Source organism: Canis aureus, chromosome 6, assembly GCF_053574225.1.
Source record: "Canis aureus isolate CA01 chromosome 6, VMU_Caureus_v.1.0, whole genome shotgun sequence".
Classification (NCBI taxonomy): Eukaryota; Metazoa; Chordata; class Mammalia; order Carnivora; family Canidae; genus Canis; species Canis aureus.
In genome coordinates this window covers 41,888,438-41,912,672 of record NC_135616.1, presented here as the reverse complement: position 1 = coordinate 41,912,672, position 24,235 = coordinate 41,888,438, and the positions used below count along the sequence as shown (strand labels likewise).

Genomic DNA, 24,235 nt, shown 5'->3' with positions numbered 1-24,235 from the left:
CCCCCATCCTCCCCTATTCCATCCTTCCTCCTCCCCTCCTCTTCCCTTTCTCTTTCCCCTCCGCCTCTCCCCTTTTTCCTTCCCCCTCTTCACCCCCTCCCCCCCAGCCAAGAGAGTGAGTGGCATCAGCATTCGGCACACTAGGCGTGTGCACACTACAGAATGAATAATCTCGCATCTTTAGGAAATGCCGACTGTGATCAAACTGAGATCAGTATTTTATGTGGTGGCAAGGAGTAGAAGTCTGTAGAAAGAAGATGCCTGAAGATACTGAGTGCAAGAGTGGTGCCTCGTAGTGTAAACTGTGAAAAAAATGGGAGTTTTGGTGGAAAATGTTGGGTCTCATACAGTCCCAATGGTCCCCCTGCATTCTGACAGCCATCGGCTGACTGTGCCAGAATGATTGGTAATGCAGCCTGGCAGGTGCTTTGCTGTCCGAGACGGGATCACTTCTCAGGGCTTTCTTGTAAGTTTTTATATTTTCCTTACTCTCTTTTTCCTTTAAACATGAATTAAAGGAACAGAAGGGGTAAAACCTGAAGACCAGGCATGTTTATTAATAAAAGCTTTTTACAGAAGTAGTCATTTATAGATATCGGTAAGACAGATTCTTTTAAACTTAAAATATAACTACTAAAATTTTGCTAAATTGTTTATCTTCTTTGAAATGATATGATTGACTTGGTAGACATTTTATATGTATGCCTGTGGTCTCCTGTCATTACAGTAAGTGTTGTGCATGCGGCTTTAATAATAATAGACTGGGTTGTTGGGAGTACTTAGCAAAGGTGACATTTATCAATCTTATTTTGTTTGTGTTTGAAAATATCTGCTGTATGTAATATTTTTAAAGCAAGATATAAATTTAATTGGATGATATTTAATCTAATTTCTAAAAATGATAAAAAATTCTGATTAAGGTTTATTACCATTTTCAGATATACAATCTTTAAATTGGTTTGGTTCTCAATCTGTGCAAACTTTTTTAGTTAGCATAAATTGTATTACTTAACTCAGTTTAGGGGAAATCTAAGATACTGTCTTGTTTGCCTTTATGCAGTCTTTCTTGAATCAATATATTTTAATCTGTTCATTGTTTTTTGGTTATTACCAACGGAAAAAAATCTTTCCCACAGTGAAAAGAATTTCTTTGCAATTTTATAGAAAATTATTAATGTAAAGTTTTGAATGTCACTAATACTAAGGAAATTTTTAAATTTGTTTTTTTATCCCAGTTTTGAATGTCACCTTGATTTTATATAAGCCTTTCCACTTTTCATAAATTAGCACCTTTTTCTCACTGAGTTTTTTTTTTTCTTAAATTTACTTAAAGTAAATTTTAATGTAGAAATGCCTATTTGATGTGGCCACATGTTTTTAATAAGATATTTCATTGTGTATATATACATGTTGAGGGAAAAGAGAACGATAAAATGTGGCCTTGGTAAAACAATGAATAGTTTTGATGTTTTTTCAGAGTACAAAGCCAATGAAGATACTCTTATTTATTACATCAATAACTATAAAACACTTTAATTGCTACAGGCTGTTTAAAAACCGGCTTTGTCTCTTTCAGCTAGTAGAAGTGAATTCTGATGTAAATAAAGTTAATCTTAAGTGTTTCCCCTGAATTTTTTTCAGCTGCTAAGTCTTCTTAATGAGCAGTACTAAAAGAGGGTAGATACTGTGAAACTCAGCCATGGATCCTGGCCCTCTTACTGCAGTTTCATTTGCTTTTTAAACTATGATTGTGAAATGTAAATCGATTGCACTCTCTAACTCGGAAAAGAGACTATAAGTGCATCATTTGGTCTGTGGCTTCTTATAGGGTTTTTCCACAAATAAGATGACACATAAAAACTCTCTTTAAAGTTTATATTAAAGAAGATACGTTTCTATTAAATTACAGAGCTTCCAGAATGAGGATCTAGATAGGACGTATGTATAAAAACATTTTGAACCTTTCAAAGCACCTTTTAGTTTGTGTGAAGTTCTTCAGATGGCCCCGTTGTCCTTTGAAGCTTCTAACACCAAGGTGTCTGTTGCAGCCCAGAGCAAGGTTGCTGCTACCCAGGACAGCACTAATTTGCGATGTATTTTCTGTGGTAAGCAACATTATGTTTCCATTACTTTTTCAAGCTGTGCTACATACTACTTGCACATTTCCATAACTTTTGTTTCCGTAGGCCATAGTCTGGTTTGTGGTATTTGGGATCGACAGCAAGCTACCGTTTTATGTTGTGATATCTGTTGTGGTTCGTGTAGGTGATTCGGTCAGCTTTTGAGTTGGCTTCTTAGTGAGAATGTAGTTAGAATGAGGGTCTTAAGACTAACCCTTCTTCAGTTCTTCTAACACGAATGAGAGGGGGTTTTGTTTGTTCGTTTTTGTTTTCAGCTATTTTGTTTGAAGCAGTCTTTTAATTTATAATTTAATGGGGACAAAATTCCATTCACCTTAGTATGTGGCTCCACACGCATCCACATACTACATCCACCTTAGTATGTTTTGAGGAATGTGAATGTGATTATCTTAAGGGAGCTTTTGCTCATCGTGAGCTAAGTTGTGGGCATGCATGTTGTGAGGCAGGTGGAGGCCATTGCTACTTCACTGGATAGGCTTCTGAGTGACAGCCTTCTTTCTCCTGTAGGTGAGGAATGAGCTTGGGCTTCCAGAGGGCTCTTCCACTCCTGTGTACACATGTGCACATATAGGCATTGTTCACACGCATGAGCTGGATGTGTCCCTTAGCTGCCCGAGTCACAGTTAGACAGGTACATGCTTGTGTCCTTAACACAAGGATAGAGCTGTGTGGTATGCACACACACGCGCGCACACACACCTTCCTCTGAATTGTTTTTATCCTCATTTGATTCTGAAATTTTCTGTTTTGAAAAACCAAGTTCAGAAAGTGACTTGTAATTATTTGAACATTTTTTTCTCCTGTATATCTTGAATGGCCCAATTACTCTATGAGAAATAAAATTATAAAGTGATAATGCTGCTAAAATTTTATATAAACAGTTCAGCTGTGTATATGTACTATATCCATGTGACTCCACTTTTGATGTGATTCTTCAGTATTTCTGATATTGTTTCTTTACATAATTCTATTTAGAATTATTTAAAAATTTATGTACAGCTGGTTTAGGCAAAGAAGCATGTGTGATAAATTTCCAAAAAGGAAATCTCTGATGTATTTCTTAATCACCTAAAGTTCCATTTTCAGATTGCTCCAGGTGACATAGTTACAGCAGTGAGCCTGTGGTGTAGATCTTTGTAACTCCCTCCTCCCCAGGGTTTAATCAGTGACTCTTAGCTGTGCTTATCGGCCTCCTCCCCGGGGCTCTTTTAGGCCACCTTTTGAACTAGCCATGAGCTATTACTCGTATTGGTGTTATTAGGAGTTTTTTTTTAGTTATTTTGAAAACCTACTTGATGTTCTGTACTTTGCTCCTTACTATCTTGAGTTCCACATGCAGAATAATACACTTTACCCAATTGCAGGGAAGATTGATTTGCCCTTAATAAAAGTGAATTTTTTAAGTTGTAAAATAATGTGTTAAAAAGAAGATTTTCCCCATTATGACCTTTAATTGATTTAACGGTGTATAACAATATAATTACCACATTGCTAAGTTTACACTTGATTGTATTGTGTATAATAACACCTATTGGTCTTTTAGTCCTGTGTTTTTAAGCAGTCTGTGGCTAAGTGTGAAACCAGATTTGTGAAAATTAAAATGTGACAGCAGGTGCAATGTGCTTTAGCCAAAATTCAGTATTAATTCAAGACCGAAATGCCATTCATTCCTGGATCTGAGAGACACTCTGTTCTGATTTCCATCATTTATAGAGAACTTATCAGTGGCATGAGCACATTTTCTTGATCAGAAACTAAGTCACATCTCTGCTATATGAATTCTAGCCAGGACATATTAATATCAGTCCTTGTCTCTGGCTATGGTAATATAACAGGGAAATAACCCTCAAAATCAGTTACTGTACTTCATGACACCATTATAGGAGGAGGCGGGCTCACATTTCTTCTCTTTCTTCCCAAAAGAGACCTGTCAGCCACCACATGATGCTCGTAACAATGCTGTCATTTGCCCACCAGATAGGAAAGTGCCTTTTTTTTTTTTTCATTCTGTGAGGACACAGATACTCATTTAGGAATATGACCGATGTGAAATAAGTAAGAGTTACAGTCCAGAAAACTGGTGGCTGGAAGCCTTGACTAATCTCAGTTGCTGCTTCCTGCCGAGTGCCTCACATTGGTGTGATCGACTACAGAGTGCTTGATGAGAAAGAAATAGGAAATTGTGTCCCTAAAGGTCTTGACTGACCCAGAACTCTTCTAGTCAGTGCTTACAGTATTTGCATTATTGTTAGATGCAAATGAGTTTCAGTGTGCTCATTATGGTGACTTGATAGTACTGATGGAGAAGAAACAAACAGGACAACTAGATTTTAAATACAGGTGTAAGAAGACACCAGGGGAAGGCCCCTCCTCTCCTGCCCTCCACGGAGAGGATGTCTATGGAAAGAACCATATAGAAAACAATCTTAAGAGTTTTTCTTGTATCAAAATTCCCCTCATTTTAAAAGGATCTTCCTTATAACTTTCCTCTTTTTAGCTGCATGAATAAACTGTGGTAAATTATTTTTATAATTTAATGATATCAGCCAGAGAATACTTCCTACATTTTTAAAACTTCCTTTTAAAACAAGTTTGTTTTTAACTTAAAAAAAATTCAAAACAGTTTCTTTAAATTGCTTTTAAAAGACCCTATTCCTCATTCAAGCTTTATTTTTAAGTTACATTGAACTTTTGTTATTTTTTTAAAATCTGCTTAATAAAACAGGATTGAGTTGAAATTTTGATACCCTTTTCTTGAATTTATATATTTGAGTTAAAATTTACATCGGTAGATTTGTATTGGTGAATTTCATCTGTTAGGATCACCATTAAGGTCAAAATGCTTGTGCTAGATGTGAGCTGTGTGTTAGCGGTTTTTTTTTTTTTTTTTTTTTTTTTTTTTGTTTTTTTGTTTTTTTTTTTTTTGAGATGGATGCTGGACAAGTCTCTCTGACCCCCTGGCATCTAGCTGTTTAATTATAATTTTAAAAAATAAACCAGAATGGTCTCATGAGTTGCCTAGGTTAAATGTTCACATTTAATATTTTTGGATAAATGTAACTTTGGATATAAAAAATACTTCCCCCAAATAGTTTCTATTTTCCCAAGTTCATCCCCCACCCCCAATCTTCTGTTTTTCTCTCCTTCTGCTGGAAGAGATAAGACATCTTTTCCTTCTAAGAGTATTAGATATTAGTGTGTGGTTTATTAATATATAGTCTATTTTTACATCAGTGTGTACACTTCCAAAAAGTGTACAGTGTGTACAGTGTGTACACTTCCAAAAAGAAGGAAAGAATTCTAGGCTGTTTACTACACAAGTTCTATTTTTTTATTTATGCAAAAATTTAAGTGCATGTTTAACTTCAAAAAGTTTTTTGATTTTGTTGTTGTTGCTGAGGACATGGGATTAATATATTTTAATATTTCCTTTATGTGGTTCTCAAAATAGCAGACTGTTAGGAAACCTGATGAAATACATCACCACAATTGTCATGTAACTTGTCTTTTAGAGGACAAATTACATGGTTAATCTAGAGATGGGTAAAGACATGAGGAAAAAATTTAGTAGGTAAGTTTAGATCAAATTATCTGTTTCTCTACAATTGGGATATGCCAGTACCGAACCACATTGCCAGGAAACTTATCCTTCTAGTTGCAAGGTTTACTTTCCTAGTACGGCACAGTTACTAAGAATTTGCCTTAGTACACAGAAGCATTTCTCTATTACCTGTTTCTGGTACTAGTGGCCTACAAATCACTTTGAAAATATCTGTTGGCATTTGCTGGCAGACTAGATTTACTTGTTTACTGGATTCTCTTGTTTCCTGGGTTAGATTTCAAGATTGTTCTGTTTTAATCCTAGGCATTGCATATTGCAAATGTCCCATATTTAGTGGCATTTTTTACAAGATGGCAAAAATGGGTCTGCATTGCACATGGTATGTGGGAATGGATGGTCATTAGTTTCTCGTGACAGCCATGTTGGTTTGAATGTAGGGTTTTTGTTTTTTTGGGTGTTTTTTTTTTTTGTTTGTTTGTTTGTTTGTTTGATTTTTTTGTTTGCTTTTTTTTTTTTACCCCTAATGAAAAGTTATTAAGATTACCTCTGTTATATTTAAAATTCAGATAAGTAGGTTAATTATATATAGAAGTTTAGCAAATGTTTGTTTTCACCAGGGCTGGAAATGCCAAGCCATTAAATAAAAATGGCAGCTTAAATTGGGCAAATTTGATAAATGCATTAGCATTCTTCATCCTAGTAATAAGGTTCTCATGCTCTCTCTCTCCTGTTTTTCATTTCCAGTGTTCTATTTAGGTGAGTTTTTGAATTCTGATTTTTTTCATTTAACTTCTCCCTCTTCACTTCATGAATAAGTACCCCAAAGAGAATGTCTCATTGTCTTAGAAACGTCCAGCTCAGGTGCCTATTCAGATGCTCATTGAACACTTGTTTTCCTCCAGCTCTTCATATATAAATGTTTATTTTTCCTTTATTGTTGATGTTTTCCATTTGTTTCAAGTAAGCCTTCTGGAGATGATGACAGCATTATGTTGCAGTCTTTCATTTGCTGTGTGTTATGTAAAGCTTATATTTTATTTTGCTAAACAAAGAGAAGATACATTTGTAAATATGTGATGGTTTTATGTTATTCTTCTCATGATTTTATCTCCTCCGTCCAGCTAACTATAAAGATAATGTTCATCTATAATGTTTTCCCTCCCTTTTAGGGCCAACATTGCCTAGACAAAATTCTCAACTGCCTGCCCAAGTTCAAAATGGCCCATCACAAGAAGAATTGGAAATTCAAAGAAGGTAAATTTTATGTTGTTATTTGCAGTTTTTCTTTCTACTGCAGAAAACCTGTAAGCATCCTAATATTGAAAGTGGATTATATCTTGTCAGCCGTTTGAAAGTCACTTGGCAAAAAAAAAAAAAGTCACTTGGCAGCATACAAAGTGACTTTCACTTCAGGGAGTCTTATTTTTATAGCAATTATAAATTGATCTATGGTCATTATGGTTTTCACATAACTAATTTAACTAGAAAGTTGAAATCATGGCTATTAGTAGAAGTCATTGATAATGAGATATTATCATGGTGCTTAGTAATGGAATACAAACTCATTCTATTTATGATTAAATTGCTGGTTCAGTAAGATCAATGATAACATCTTGTTGCTTCAATGTAATTTATAAAGAAATACAGTACAGTTTGTAAGAAAATTTCTCAATTAGCAGAGTCTCCGAACTATAAGCTACCAAATTTGTAACAGTTTTATAAAATTCAGATACATTCAGTAAAATTGAGTTAGTTAAACTCAGGTGTTCGATTTTATTTATTTATTTCATAAGATTTTATTTATTTATTTATTTGGCAGAGACAGAGCATGAGCATGGGGAGTGGCAGAGGGAGAAGCAGACTCCCCACTGAGCAGGGAGCCCCATGCATGGCTCCATCCCAGGACCCTGGGATCATGACTTGAACTCAAGGCAGATATTTAACCAACTGAAGCCACCCAGGCACCCCTAGGTGTTCCATTTTAAACATATGAAAACTTTTTGGAGATGTTGATCTTGCTTTTTATCACTAGTCGGTCACCTGTTTTATTTTAGACAGCTGATAACCATCATACTTAGATGGATTCTTCCAGTTGACAAGCATTTGATCCATAGCATGCCAGCATCTCTTCTTCTGACCTTTGATTTGGATCTCACATTTGAAACACTCTTCAGATTCTCTGTGTTGTTTTGATGTGTGTGTCATGTTCCCCTGTCAGCTAGAGGGATCTCTCACCATGTTCCGTGTTGGCTGCTTTGGTGTGTAACTGCTTGGCTCTTGGGGAAGGCCCTTCTGAAATGAATTTTGGTTTTGTCACAGCCTTTTATATTTAGTAAAGTTGCTCTGGAAATAGCTCCAAATTTGATGAAAATCTATCCAACTCTTGAGTGAAGCTATAACAAATATAAATACAATTAAATTTTTGTAGAAATAAGGAAAGTTTAAAAGATGGAATTTGGTTCTGTATTGAGTGTTTTAAACAGAACAATTCCAAGAGTTAGAAATTATAATGAGACTGTTGCCTCCCCCTCCACACACACACATAGACACACACACACACACACACACACACACACACGGAAAAGTAATTAACAAAAAATGATCATGGGGTGCCTGAGTGGCTCAGTTGGTTGAGTGTCTCACACTGTTTGGGCTCAGAGCTTGATCTTAGGGATTGTGAGATCAAGCCCCAGGTCAAGCTCTACACTCGAGGGGTCTGCTTCCCCCTCCTTCTACACCTCCCTCTGCTTGCATACTCTCTGTCTTTCTCAAATGAATGGATAGATCTTTAAAAGAGAATGATTGGGAATAACCTTTGTGGAAAGCTAGGAAGGACCAGGAAAGAACCCAAATGTAACATAATTTCTGGCATCATGGAATGACAAGTGGCTCCTGGAACAGTTGCTGGATGAGGACAATGCAGGATAGAAATAGGAGCCAGCAGAGGGTACTGCTGGCTTGGTGAGGATCTCAGATGGGTGATCCTCTGCATGGAGGTCATTCAGAACAGAACTTGGAACTTGCAGTTTTAGTGGAAATGAATATTGAGTGAATTTTTACTAACTGCTGTGAAAACGCTGTACCTTGAGTCTGATTTTGTCCCGTCCAAGGGCTGGCCCTGCAGCGCTCACCTGGCTTTTCTGTTTGTATATAGGAAGATACTTCAGAGTTTGAAAATTGAATGTTGTCTTCTATACTGCTCATTTAGGTCAAAACTTGAACTCAATCGTTTTGAAGAGTAAAACCCAAAGTTCTGAAAAATTCTTAAATTATTTTCTGTAAATTAATTTTTAAAATTTTTTGGTAAATGTAAATTTTCTGTGTAAATTTTTATTTTCTGTCCCTAGCTACACTGTCTTCTTTATTTCTTAAAAAGATTTTTAAAAATATTTTTTTATTTTTAAGTAATCTCTACATTCAGCATGGGGCTCAAGCTTATAACCTCGAGATCAAGAGTCGAACACTGCACTAACTGAGCCAGCTGGGTGCCCCCTTTTCTTGTAGGGAAACCTTCCATTCGAGTACCACTTTCTCTCTTTCAGTGTTAATTTTTTTTCTCTGTCCCTTCCCTTCTCTCTCCTTCACCCACTTCCTTTTTTATCTGCTGAAATCTGTTTTGTGTCTCCTCAAATCTGGAAATGCTGCTTCCAGCATTGACTTGTTTCTACTTCAAATATCTCCTCTTTGTGCAACTTTGCCTCTTTGTTTTCTTCCTTTCAAAGTGCAGAGTCTCTTCCTTGCTGCCTTTTGTCCCTTGTACCCCTCACTCCTCTGGCTTCTTACATGAACATGCGCACAAGCTGTCCTTGTTCTCCCTCTGTATGTGGTATACCTTGACAGACTGATGATTGGGTTGCATATTGAAGCTTTACCTTAACTGTCTTATCCCAGTGGCTTCTACATCGACAGCTGTGATCATACACCTGAGATCTGTGCCATATTGCCCACGAAATAGGGTAGTATCGTAGACCCTCCTGAGAATTTGGCGCAGCAGCAGATTCGTGCCATCTTTCCCCCAGCCTCCCGCCCTTCTTACATGCACATATATGTGCACTTACGTGCAACATCTGCATATCATTTCAGAGGGTCACAGACCCCCCCCCCCCCTCAGTTCCAACAGTTGATCCTCAGTGAGAATTCCTGTTTTGGAGCTCATGCATTTGGGTGTCCTACTAATACTGAAGTGTTAAACCCTTATGATTTCATTCTTAATGTACATACCTTCTTCTCTTTAATATTTCTCCCAGACTTTCTGCTTAGAGGGTCTGTAATGCTCTTCATTCATGATCTCTGTTCCAGTGTGCCCTGTGACTTCTGTCTCTAAAAGCCTGTTCTACTCTTCTGACATTCTCATTACTAGTAGCTTCCAGTATTTGTTCTCTTACATACTGCCAGTGTTTTGTAGTTGATTTACTGATCTTTAACCTAGACTTCCTTTCAGTTATTCCCACTTTATTACTGTCAGATTAATTTTTCTTAAAGTCATTTGCACGTGGTAGACTCCCTTTATAGCACATGGTAGATTCTGGAGGGCAGAAGATGGGGAGGGTCGCCTGCCTTCCCTTCCTATTAATGCCCAGAGTTTAATCACTCTTAACCATTTCTGCATTTAATAGTCCTGATAGCTTCTTCCATAGCATGAAATCGTATGCTGCTTTTTCTATTTCTTGATGAGTCCTGTGACAGCTGGGGGCTGTGTACCCACCCCCTAGAAAGCACAACTTGTCACCTCCCTGGCCAGCTTCCAGCAGCTGTTAGTTTCAGCCCTGACACTGGTTTCTCTTTCAAATTGAACCTGTGTCTTCGCTTGAGCTGTTTCCACCTTCTTCGTTCTGTGACACCCCTGTCCCTGTGCTTCCATCCCATCCCCTGGTTTTCTCATTTAACAATTTATACATTTGCAGTCTTCTTACATCTGTCCTTAATTTTGTCCTTATGTTTACAGGTGTTCTGCCCCCTCCCCCGCCCCCTTTTCTGGAATCCCTTTAAACCTGTCAACCACAGTAATCTGGATTTTTAGGACTATGTCATGAACTAAAGTTTTAGGGTTTTGTGGGGTTTATTTTCTTTAGCTCAGTACTTAACGGACCTTTTTTTTCATTTGAAGACTTATAACCATTTAAACATTTCTTCTCTCTGTTTTCTGAGTTCTCTTTTGGGAACTCCTGTTAGTCAATGTTAGTCAATGCTGACCTTTCTGGGTTATTTCCTCATGATACTTACTTGTCTCATTTTTTTGCTTCTTTTTCAGTTCTGTATTCTTGGAGGTTTGTTTGTTTGTTTGTTTGTTTTTAGATTTTATTTATTTGAGAGAGAGAAAACAGAGGGAGAGTGAGAGGGAAAAACAGATTCCCCACTGAAGAGGGAGCCCGATGTGGGACTTGATACCAGGACCCTGAAATCATGATCTGAGCCAAAGGCAGACACTTAACCGACTGAGCCACCCAGACACCCCTCTTGGCGATATTTGTAACAATATATTCTAGACCAGTACCATCTAGTAGAAATGTAATATGGATCATGTATGTAATTAAAATTTTTCGGGCAGCCCCAATGGAGCAGCGGTTTAGCGCCGCCTGCAGCCCAGGGTGAGATCCTGGAGATCCGGGATCGAGTCCCACGTCAGGCTTCCTACATGGAGCCTGCTTCTCCCTCTGCCTGTATCTCTGCCTCTCTCTCGCTCTCTCTGAATAAATAAACAAATCTTTAAAAAAAATTTTTTTTTCTAGTGGCCAAATTACCAAAAGTAAAAAACAAGTGAAATTAATTTTAATAATATATTTTATTTAAGCCAGTTTATCTAAAGTATTATCGTTTTAACATGAAATAAGTATAACAATTGTTAGAGTATTTTATATCCTATTTTTCATACCAAGTCTTCAAAATTAGGAATGTGTTTATGAATACCACACATTGCCATCCAGACAGGCCACATTCAAATGTTCAGGAGCCACACACATGGCTCACAGCTGCCTAATGAGGTTTGAGCACAGTAGTGGATCGTCTGTTGAAAGATTAATCTTAATCTCCAAGAGCTTTTTCTATTTTATAATTATTCCCTTTTTAACAGCCTGTTTCAAATTCATAATTGTATCTTAATCCTCTCCTATTTTCTATTTTTCTTGCTTTGCCTGAGTCTTCTCCCTCCTGTAGAGTTAAATTGATTGTCATACTGGTTTTACTCAAATTATCTGGTCATCTTTAGTGGTCCATTTATCTCTAAACATACGAGATTGAATGGTGTCAGTCCATGGCTTGGGTTTCCTCTTGCATCATGGAGGTAAGGTCTCTGCTGGGCAGGTTCCTCCCTGACCAAGAAAGCTGTCAGGACATCTGTGGAGGTGGGCAGGATGCAGAGGCTGGCGGGCTCTCCTTTAGAGGATACAAGGGTGGGGAACAGACAGGCCTTGGGACCCCATAGATGCTGAGCTGGTTCCAAAAGCTCTGACTCACCAGAGGCAGCATGTTGAGTTTGTTTAGAGAACAGTCTCCTTTGGTAAATGCCATTCCATCCATTGAGCGAAGGTTGAGGAGGAGAGGGGTGGCAGATGCCCCTGCTTTTCAGGCAATGCGTGAGTTTATTAAGCCTGATTATGGCCTTGTTGCCCCCTCCCATCCTGTGTGTCTGCTGGACTTACGAGAGATCTCTCCCAGGTTCCTCTTGTCATGTGTGCTTTAGCCACTTTGAGTATGTATTCTGGATGTGCTGTCTTTGCTCTGCAGCGCAGTAAGGAGTTTCTGGGCACTGTCTGTTCCCTGTGTTTGTAACACACCAGGGCAGGGAATGGGATGGGGGTGTAAACAGCCTTACCCCCAATCAGACAGTAAACAGTAGACATGGCAAAAGATGATTAGTGCTCTGGGAAGGGACTGGGCCAAGTAGAGGGGAGTGGTTGTGGTGGCAGGGCAAGGGAGGCTGGTTATAATTGTAAATGGGGTGGGTCAGTCAGGATAGGTGTTACTGAGACAAAGGAAGGAGCTAGCCAAGCAGGTGTCTTGGTGAAATACTTTGCATGCAGAGGGAACAGCTAGTGCAGAGGCCTTGGGGTGGGATCGTGCATTTGTGTACAAGGACAAATGAAGAGGCCACGGTGACTTGGATAGAGAGAGCAAGAATAGAAAGGAGAATCCTATCGTGCAGTACCTGGCCAGAGATTGCAGAGAAGGTAGTTTTAGTTCTGAGAGAAAGAGGGACCATTGAATGGTTTTCTTTTTTTTTTCTTTCTTTTTTAAGATTTTATTTATTTTAGAGAATGGGGAGAGGGGCAGGGAGAGAGGGAGAGAATCTCAAGCAGACTTTGCAGAGCATGGAGCCCCAACATGGGGCTCAATCCCACAATCCTGAGATCATGACCTGGCACAAAACCAAGAGTCGGACGCTCAATTGACCGATCCACCCAGGCGCCCCTGAATGATTTTGGTAGAAATGATTTGGCTTACCATTTTATTTATTTTATTTTTATTTTTAAAAGATTTTTATTTATTTATTCATAGAAACGCAGAGGCACAGGGAGAGGGAGAAGCAGACACCATGCAGGGAGCCTGACATGGGACTTGATCCCTGGTCTCCAGGATCACGCCCTGGGCTGCAGGCGGAGCTAACCGCTGCACAACTGGGGCTGCCCTGGCTTACCATTTTAACCATCAGACTGGCTGCTCTGTTGAGACTAGCCTGTGGAGAAACACAGATAGAGGTGGGCGCCTTCTAGAGGTGAATACAGTCCAGCAGGAAAACCGGGTGGCTATTAACGAAAACTAGGTGGGATATAACAGTGGCTTCCACCAAGTGACGGAGGTGGCAAGAAGGCAGAAACCCCACTTTCTGAGGTTGTATACGGGGTATGAGAGATGGGGGGATCGTGGCTTTTAACATGAAGTGAGTGGGAAGGATGGAGTTGTCCTTCACTGAGATACGGAAGACTATATATGAGTCGAGCAGGTTTTGTTGGGAGGTACCAGAGGTAAACTTTGAGACTGTTGTAAGAGTGAGATGTTTGTTAGACATCCATGTAAAGATATTGAATGGGTACTTGGATATATTTGTCTATGGAAACTGAGGAAAGAAGTGTAGACTTAATTAAACTCCTCTCTGCCATTCCTGCTTCCATAAACTTGATGATAGAGTTGTTCTGCTGATGACCCCTCAGTTTTCTACTTTGTCATGAGTTTGTTCATAGACAAGATTTTTCTGGAATTCCAGTAGAGTCTTGGAGTGGAGTCAGATTGAATAAGAGTCCAGACAGTCCTGCCATGTCACTTTGCCCTCAGTGTCCCAAGGGCCAGTCCTGCTCACTTCCAGCTGCATCATTTGGCCTAATGTCTGAGGACTACCTTGCACATTTGTCTTTCTCCTGGCTCGCTCTCCACACACCACTCTCCAGTTTTCCTTTTCTGACAGTGCGTTGTCATCATCTGTAGACTCTCTTCCAGTTGTACCAGTGGCTTTCTTTTTTGAACTCTTACAACTTAATCACATCCTCTCTTACTTTATATTTTACTGTTTATTATGTACTTTATAGCTGACCCTCATCTATACAGTGAACATTATAGACTCCTAGAGAGTAGAGACCTGAATAACATTTCTGAGAAAGCGCAGTCCCAGTAGCCCAGTGGTTTAGCGCCGCCTTCAGCCAAGGGTGTGATCCTGGAGATCCGGGATCGAGTCCCATATCCAGCACCCTGCGTGGAGCCTGCTTCTCCCTCTGCCTGTGTCTCTGCCTCTCTCTCTCTCTGTGTCTGTCATGAATAAATAACATCTTAAAAAAAAAAAAATTCTGAGAAAAAGCCAAGAAATTTTCTGGTCCTGAATTCACATGTATGTAGGTGTTAGTTAGGTATAAGAGGCAGAAAATATATGAGTTTATGTGGTTGGGAGACAGTTAAATAAGATAATACAATCCATTTTCATGCTGTTTAGGCTTTTCTGTCTGTGCTATTTGGGAGATGGTGGGAGGCTTCCCTGAGGAGATGCACCTGGAGTCATGCCCTGAAGAGGAAGCTGGGTAGGAACTTTTGGTTTCAGAAAGGGAGAGCATTCCAGGCAGAAAGAGCAGATGTGTAAGGCAAGGGGGTGCAGTCAGCCCTGTGACATGGGTGCCGCTCCCAGGACTGATGGAACAGTTGGAAGAATAAGTTGTGTCCAGCTTGTAAAGTGCTTTATATGCCATATTGAGAAATTGATTTTTTATTATCTTTTCCTGTATTTGTTGAGTAATAAAAAGGACCTTGCTTTTTAACACTTCAGTATTCTCAAATTATGAGAAAAGTCTCCACTGTTCTCCTGTGGCCTACATCCTATGGGATTTGTTTTTGCCCATGATGAAACCACACTTGGAAGAAGGTACTTTGTAGTATCTTTATACAGACACTTAGCACTGGTCTTTGTCTCAGCAGCAGAGGCAGTTGGTAAGGAAACATGATGGTAGCAGGGTAATGCAGCACAGACTATCAGAAGCTGGATTTCCAATAGAAATTCTATTTCCAAGATTTATGTGGTTATTTATAAAGAAATAAATGTTCTTGCATTTGATTTGATTTTCAGAGGCATGATACAATACCCTTGGCCAACTTTTATTTCGTGACCTTACTAATAACTTTGGCTCCTTACCTGGTTCTTTTCTACACCATTACTGAAAAGTGTAATCAAAATGAAGATTATTACATTATAATTATTCACCTGTAAGATTTTGGTAGTTATATTTTTAGTATAAAGTTCATATTATATAATGATACATTTTTGTTACTGCTTTTAGGTATATTGTTCTTGAGGGTTTCATGAATTGATTTTTGACGATGGGCAAGTGGTTTGTGTTTGGTGAGTAAGTAGTAAGTGATGGGTTGGAAGAGAATGACAGGAATAATGTGCTCCCCAGCCATATGTATATTGGGTATGCATACAAACTTGATAGGATTTTTTACTCAGAACCATAAATTATTACTGGATTATTTCATTTTATTTTTTAAGATTTTATTTATTTGATAGAGCACAAATGGGGGGAGCAGCAGAGGGAGAAGCAGACTCCCTGCTGGGCAGGAACCTCCCCCCCCAGATGTGGGGCTCAATCCCAGGACCCCAAAATCATGACCTGAGCTGAAGGCAGATGTGTACCCACCTGAGCCACCCAGGCACCCCTATTAATGGGTTATTTTAATTAATAGCTAAGAATTCTTATTCTTTAAGTCATTTTTTCCTGGCTTCTGAAATAGTTACGAAAAGGAAATTAATTACTAAAGAAAAGTTTAAACAACATATTTAGAATCTGGTTTGTTTAGGAAGGTCAGCTGCCCTTTGCAGAACATCAGTTATGTAATGTGACAGAAAAGGAATGGGCATCTACTCTCTAACTTTCATGAAGGATGTTCTGGATTGAATTGTGCCCCCCAAGAAAGATATGTCCCAATTCCCAGCATCCCAAAATATGACCCTGTGTGGAAATAGATTCATTAGTTAAGATGAGGTCATACTAGAGTGGGGTGGACCCCCTTTATCCAGTATACTGGGTGACCTTAGAAGAAGAAGAGGAGAAAGGCTGCAATGACGTGGATGGAACTGGAGGGTGTGATGCTGAGTGAAATAAATCAGGCAGAGAAAGACAAGTATCATATGATCTCACTCACATGTGAAATTTAAGAAATAAAACAGGATCATAGGGGAAGAGAGGAAAAAATAAGACAAGGTGAAATCAGAGAGGGAGACAAACCATAACAGACTCTTAATCATAGGAAACAAACTGAGGGTTGCTGGAGGGGAAGGGTGTGGGGGAACGGGGTCACTGGGTGATGGGCCATAAGGAGGGCATGTCATGTGATGAGCACTAGGTGTTATATAAGACTGATGAATCACTGATCTCTACCTCTGAAACTAGTAATACATTTATATGTTAACTAAGTTGAATTTAAATAAAATTTTAAATAAAGATACAAAAGCAAGATGGCCCTATGAAGACACAGAGGCTGACATAGGGAGGAGATCATAGGATGGAGGGAGGCAGAGACTGTAGTGTTGTATCTGCAAGCCAAGGAATCCCAAGAGTTACCAGTGATCACCAGAAGCAGTAAAGAGGCATGGAGCAGGCTCAGCATCAGAGCCCTTAGCCAGCACCTTGATTTCAGAGCCTGACCTCTCGTATGAGAGAATGCATTCATGTTGTTGTAAGCCTCCTCATTTATGGATCTTATTATGGCGATCATAAAAAAAAACTAGTATGAGTAGTAGCTTAGACCAGCAAAAGCTACAGCTAAGCCAGGACAGAGGAAGGGTGAGTGGCCATGGCACCTGTCAACAGCCAGCTATTTTATAGTGCCACACACAGAAGTGTCAGTTACAAGTCTTTATGAAGAGTATGTAGATAGCCACATGTCCTCCACCACACTTGGCCAGGAGACCAGAGATTTATTCTCTAGAAGTGAACCAGACACACTCTAGACCAGTGCTGTTCGAGTAAAATATGATGCAAACTCCATGTCGTTTTTAAATTTGCTAGTGACTACATTTTAAAATTTTTAAAAGAGGGGATCCCTGGGTGCCTCAGTGGTTTAGTGCCTGCCTTTGGCCCAGGGCGCGATCCTGGAGTCCCAGGATTGAGTCCCACCTCGGGCTCCCGGCATGGAGCCTGCTTCTCCCTGCTCCTGTGTCTCTGCCTCTCTCTCTCTCTCTCTCTCTCTCTCTCTCATAAATAAATAAATAAAATTTTTAAAAGAAACAAAAATGAACTTTAATAACGTATTTAACTTTCTAAATCTAAAGTATTATCATTTCAGGGGCACCTGGCTGGCTGAGTTGGTAGAGCATGTGACTCTTGATCTCAGGGTTATGAGTTCGAGCCCCACATAGGGTGTAGAGATTACTTTAAAAAATCTTAAGAAAAATAACTTCAATAAGTGATACAAAATCTTTAGAGATATTTTGCATTCTTTTATGCTAGGTGTGGAAAATCTGATATGTATTTTTATATGTCAGGCATGTATCATTTCAAACTAGGAGCATGTCAAATGCTCAGTGGTGAAATACAACTGGCAGCTACTGTTTTGGACTGCTCAGAAGCCTACGCCAGAGGTTAGCAAACTATAGCTCACCAGCCACATCCAGCCCTCAGGTCTGTATTTGCATTGCTGATGGCTAAGAACGACTTAACATTTTTACAGAGTTGTATTTAAAAAGAGAGAAAAGAATATGTAGTAGAGATGCTGTGTGAGGCCCACAGAAAGTTTGTTGACCCCTGGTCTTGACTGGGCCACATCAGGCATAGAAGTGCAGGTGTGGGCAATTTGCCATGAAAACAGGGATTGGTTAGAGTCGGCCAGGTCAGTCTCTTTTTCTTGCCCAGTTCCTAGACATTGGTAGCCACACCTGTAGAGCTCATGCAAGAAATGTTGAGCCATCTTTGGCAAAATTGGCCTGGCCAAGAGAAAGGATAGGTATTGACATTTAGGGTCCCTGCCAATGAAGGTAATTTCCTCGAGGGCTTCTGCCCAGCTTCAGTGCCACTCCATAGACATAAGTGGACAGCCAGAAATCGTCAGACCTTTGAGGGACACCTATGCATGAAAACAGAAGACAACAAACAGGAAATTGACCTTTGAGGAAATAGGTGTAATACAGGAAACAGAAGAAAACCTAAAACTACCCTGCAGCAGCTGCAGAGAACTAAGGGAACATATTTCACTTATAAGGCAGAAACTGTAGTTATTTAAAAATAATCAGGAACGCCAGAGTGGCTCAGTCATTTGAGCATCCGACTCTTGGTTTTGGATCAGGTCACGATCCTTAGGGTTGTGGGATCGAGCCCTGTGTCAAGGCTCCATGCTCATTGGGAAGTCTGCTTGGGGCCAGGTGGTCATTATTGCAGACACAGCCACAAGGTTTCTGTGGCAGCAGTTCACCTCTTCTTTGCGGCTTGCCAGGGACGACACTTGAGGGGGCAGGAGTGGCTGGGTTTGGGTGTTATTTGCCAGCCCCTGGTTCTAGACTGATGAGACTCACCAAGGCCTGTCATGGTGGCATTTCAGAGTATGACAGAATGTTTTCAGAGCTTGGGGTGAGGACTGTGGCTTCAAATCCTAAGAGGATGTTGCCAGTCAAACTTATATCTCTGCACAACTTCCCCAGGAAGCTACCAGAAGGTGTGTTCTATTAAAATGAGAGAATAAACCAAGAGTGATGAAGTCATAGGAGCAGCCTACAAGCAAGGGACCCAGCTTGGGACAGAGACAAGGGAATTCCCAGTGTGGCTAAGGCGAAAGCCAGACCTTAGGGACCTGTCTGATAAGCCAAGAGGTCTGAGGGTTCCTGATGTGTTTCTGGAGGAGAGCAACCATGAAGGAACAGAAAATAGAGTGGATTCCCTGATACGCTGGACCATATCAGGAGGGTTTACAGTTCTGTTGGAGAGTTTGGGGTGGAGCAGGGATAGTATAGAGAAAAAAGGATCAAATGGGGAAAAAGGTTGTAATTTTTAACACCAGAGCAAGGAAGAATTGCTCTGAAAAGTAAATATGATCACCCATGAATAATATAAGTGAATGTTGATGTATCCCAAGTGGCAGTATGGTTTGGTTAGAAGAATGCGAAGGGAGAGGTTTTATGGGTTGGAGGGGTAGAAACTAGGTCCTTTGTGCAGTTGAACATCAGTAGAAACGTGTCACGCTGGAGGACTCAGTCACTCTGAACAAATCACTGTGTTTAGAAACACAAGGTCAGTACCAGATTGAAAGTAGTTGTTTCTGGAGAGTGAAATCAGGATTGGGAGGGTCCCTCCCTGGGGAAGGGATTCCTGTTTTGTTACAAGCTTTGTTGTACTGCTGGTTATACACTTTTAATTTGTTTACTTTAATAAGAGTGAGAGGAGTTGAAATTAACGTTTACCTCGGATATTAATTAGCCCCATACCTTTCCTGTCATCACGTGATGGTGCTATTGTTTAGTTTTCTGCACACTTTTGTTTCATTTGTTAATATCAGTTTTTGGTGTCTACTCATATTATTAATATTTGGCTTCTTTGACTATGGTGAAAAACATATTTAAGAAACATGAGTCAGTCCTGTGTTTAGTCTCAACATAGAACTTAATTTAGTTAATGTCTATAAATAGTTAGTAGATCAGCACCATTACTTGAAAGTTATAAAAGGGGACTGTAGTCCCAGTACCCAAGCAGCAGGGCAGCCATGAGGGTGTATAGCCCCCCAGTCAGCCTTCACAGGCAGGGTGGACCAAGAGTGGATCGCCTCCTCCTGTAAGTATGACCACCTCCCTGTCTCAGGAGTGCTATAACCTTAAACCTTAATTACTTTGTTTCATTTTGTCCACTTTTCATTTGTTTGCTAGTAAAGAAGTGAAAGACCCACATGATATGATCAGAATATATCCATACAGTTTTATTTTCTGTGAAATGTTAGGAATATTGTAGTGTTACTAAATGTTACCAACTCAGGTCCTGTCCTCTTCCCTGTCTGCTCTCCTCTACTTCCAATTGTGTCAAAATTTCAATCATTCTTTACCTACCTAACACTCTCCCACATAGGTAAGGCTGTATAAAATGTATTTTTAAACTTTATTTATATTTTGCTTGCTTTAAAAAAAAATCTTTGAGTTAACATAAACTAAATGTGTGCCTGAATATATTTAAGAAAAAGCCATTAACCTTATTGCTGGCCAGTGTTTTGGATATATCTTTATATTCGTGGCTAGCTCTTTTGAGGAAATAGGTATTTTGGTGGTGGGAGAGACTATTTCTGATGTTTTTAAAATGCTTTTGACTGTTATATCGGTCATTTGCTCTATAATTGTCTTTGAAAAATGTATTTTTTCAGAAATTTTCAAGTTAATGTAAAATGCACATCCTTAATTAAAACAGCCTGGGAGAAGTTTTGCATAGTTTCAGAATTCAAGCCCTTGTAATTTGAAAAAGTCTTCAGGTGGTTCTAACAGTAAAGAGTAGTTGTAGACACAACACCGCTCTGGGAAGAAGCATCATATGTGTTTCCTGAGTGTGAGTCGGCAGTGATATTTCTAAGAAAAGCAGGGTTTGCAAACTTGGAAACTGTCCCCTAAAAAGAAAATACAAATGTTCTCCTTTAGAGGTCAAAACATGAATGTCAGATTTATTTACTGTCCAGTTCAGGTGGGAATTATTCATGCTACTAAAGATCTGGGAAATATATTTAGACATGCATCTTTTTAGTGAGCAAGCTAAAACATTAGCCAAGGACTTTGACTACCACCTTTTTTCCCCCTTCAAATCAAGAAAATATACAATCAGCAGAATCTCTTGCAGCTTTGTGAAATGCCTGCTCCACTCACTATCCATGAACCTGGGGAATCTCTCTGGCATCATACTCCTCTCCTACATCAGTACATATTCTGGATCTTTTATAGACTGAAAACCCTAGAATAAATATTACGTTACGATATGTGGAATAATCTTTCTAAGTCAGAACTCCCTGGCTCTAAATAGCCATTATGCAGTAAGTTTTTGAGACCTGGCTTACTGCCTGTAACTTAAGCTTACTTTTTATGATAAAAGCGTTCGTTGTGTTGGGCAGCCTGGGTGGCTTGGCGGTTTAGCACCGCCTTCAGCCCAGGGCCTGATTCTAGAGATGGGGATCGAGTCCCACGTCAGGCTCCCTACATGGAGCCTGCTTCTCCCTCTGCCTGTGTCTCTGCCTCTCTCTCTTTCTCTGTGTCTCTCATGAATAAACAAATAAAATCTTAAAAACAAAACGAAACAAAACAAAACAAAAACATTGTGTTGCTTGAAGAAGTGGCTGTCAATGTGGAGGTAAAAACAACAACAAAACAAATCAAACCTAAGAACTTCAATATGAAAATGCAGTGTGGAGCACCTGGCTGGCTCAGTTGGAAGAGTGTGCGACTCTTGATCCTCAGGGTCATGAGCTCCAGCCCCATGTTGGGTGTAGAGTTGACTTAAAATAAAAGAAATGCAGTGTAGCTTTAGGATACTGTATGGTTTAACTGTATTAATAACATAAACTCTGAATATCGATTTCCCCAGGAATGTATATTCTCCTGTGTATGTGTATGTGTATGTGACCATGCTGGGAAAGGCTTAGGTGTGGTGAGGGAGCTGAAGGAGTCACCTGAGGTAGTGTCTGAAGTTAAAAAGAAATGTCTAAAAAGAGTTGATAGTAACTGGGAATGAGTGGGAAGGTTGGAGCAATGAACTGTTGGTTTTTGTTAATACGCTTTCTGTACCTGTATTCTGTTGACAAGAATTAAATGAAAGAGGTGGTGTGGAAATGGAAAAGGGCCTAGGAACTTGGGTCTTTCCATCCTAGATTTCTTGGTGAGCTACTATATTCTTTTCTTTTCTTTTCTTTCTTTCTTTTTTTTTTTTTAATTTTATTTATTCATGAGAGATGCAGAGAGAGAGAGAGAGAGAGAAGCAGAGAGAGAGAGAAGCAGAGGCACAGGCAGAGGGAGAAGCAGGTTCCATGCAGGGAGCCTGACATGGGACTGGATCCCAGGTCTCCAGGATCAGGCCCTGGGCTGAAGGCGGCACTAAACCGCTGAGCCACCCGGGCTGCCCAAGCTACTATCTTCTGAAACTAAGTAGTTTCTCTTAGCTACTGTACACAGATGTGTTCTAATTAGAATAATATGGGTGTGTCTTTGCCTTTTGGACCCAATCGATCGCTTAGAATATCACATTATAGAGTGTGCTCCTATTTTTTTTTGACACACACTGTGTGTTTAATGTAAGTCCCAGCTGAGTTCATCTATTAGAGGTGATGAACTGACAAAAAGAACTGACTCTTCTCTATTTGGTTTCTTATTGAAAACATACTTGTGAATACCCCGAATTTCTTGCCTTCACCCCTGCAGCATATTGCTACTCCTCAAAAACTGTGTCAGCTAGTGCTTTGTCCAGATTCCCCAAGTCGATACTGCACCATAAAGATCTGGCTTAGGACTTTATAGCTGGTATCTCACACACAGCGACTGCTTGCCCTGAGTACTGTTGTAGGCCTTTTCTGTTTCCTTCGGACAGGTACTGTTAGGTATGGGGATAGGCCCAGAGAGGGACTTCGTGCTTTTCTGAGAGAAGTGGGATTGGTTCACTTGTCAGGTGAGCTTTTCCCTTTTTATAGTCAGTTTAGGAATCATGAAGGGGAGAGATTTCTGGGAAAATCTTTTAGTAGTTTATTGGTAGCGCTGGGAGGGACAAAGACTGGCACCCATGTTCTGTCATTTAACTCTGGCTCTACTGGGAACCCAGTGGTTTATTAGCCAATCTAAGAAAAGTCCTCACATGAGATTCCAAATTATAGCTCACATTTATTGAGCATTCTTATGCCCCAGGAATGTTTGAAAGAGCTTTTTTAAGGCATCGCTTAATTTAATCTTACCCTCTGTGCTATGAGATATGTACAAGATGGGGCTATTTTTTATTTTAGGGAGAGGTAACTTTTATAGCAAGACTATTGTTTAGGTCCAGGTGAGAACTTAGAGACATTTGCTTGCTGTATTACATGTATGTGTGGAAGTTAAAAACAAACTGTATGTTTTAGAGCCATATACATTGGGCCTCTGTAGATTTTAATATAATCACAGTGATTACACAGCCACCATTTGAAGTCCTAGAGTGAAAGATTTTTTATGTAAATGCATAAATACTGAGACATTTCATATGTTCTTAGAGGAGATTAAAAAGACATGAATGTTTTTCTCATTGGTCTTCAAATTTAATGAAGTGTTAATAAGATTGAGAAGGATAGATCTTGCCAGAAGGGATGAATTTAAGAAAGTAATCCTAAAACTTACCTAAAAGAAGGTAAGTGAGAATCATCTAGAAAAACTCAAAAAGCAGAGGGATAAGGATAGATGCACCCTACCAGATACTTATTTCAGATGTCAAAGCATCAGTGTACTAGTGTCATACTAAACAAACAGATCCACCAACCAAAATATTCTGGAATTTCAGAAACAGTTAATACATGTAAAGGTGGCATCTAAATTAGGATGGTCAATGCTCTAAGTGGTGCTGTGATGTAGCTCAGTACTGCACATCCCATACCCAACATGAATTTTATGTCAGATCACATAAAGGAATGACACCACGAGACTTTCTATGTGTAAGTTACAAGCCAGATGACAACTTTAACAAAGTTAAACACATTACAGTTTTAAACGAAACTTTAAAAATCAAAGGCATTTAAGAAGCCATAATAAAAGTTAAAAATACATATGACCAACATTTGTGACCAAGGGTTATTACCTTTAATAGAGAAAGGAGCTCTTCATGTGAGTATAGAATATGAATTCTCCCCGGAGTCAACCAGTCAGAGAGTGCATGTAGCCTTGTCTCATTGTGCTCTGAAAGGTCCAAGATGCAGGCTGGTTGTGGTAGCAAGCCTCTTAGCTGCGATTAAAAAGGGTGATCATGTTGGGTATTGGAGAAGAGGAAGGAAATTCTCATCTCCTGTTGGGAGCCCAGCCACCATTCCTGAACACAGTTTGGAGCCATGTATCCAAAATCTTAAGATACAGGTGCCTTTCCTCCTAGCAAATCTGCCA

At 39.6% G+C, this 24,235-nt stretch overlaps 1 protein-coding gene across 12 annotated transcripts in view; it reads left to right on the top strand.

Moving 5' to 3' along the window:
* Positions 1-24,235, top strand: part of ENAH (ENAH actin regulator) — a 144,723-nt gene that overhangs the window by 98,832 nt on the left and 21,656 nt on the right. For 6 of the 12 annotated variants that reach the window (XM_077901286.1, XM_077901291.1, XM_077901293.1 and 3 more), the window contains exons 4-5: positions 2,049-2,105; positions 6,873-6,957. In XM_077901286.1, coding sequence (XP_077757412.1) covers positions 2,049-2,105; positions 6,873-6,957 — 142 coding nt within the window. The remainder of the gene's footprint in view (positions 1-2,048; positions 2,106-6,872; positions 6,958-24,235) is intronic. The other 6 variants (XM_077901288.1, XM_077901290.1, XM_077901295.1 and 3 more) reach the window with 1 other exon arrangement.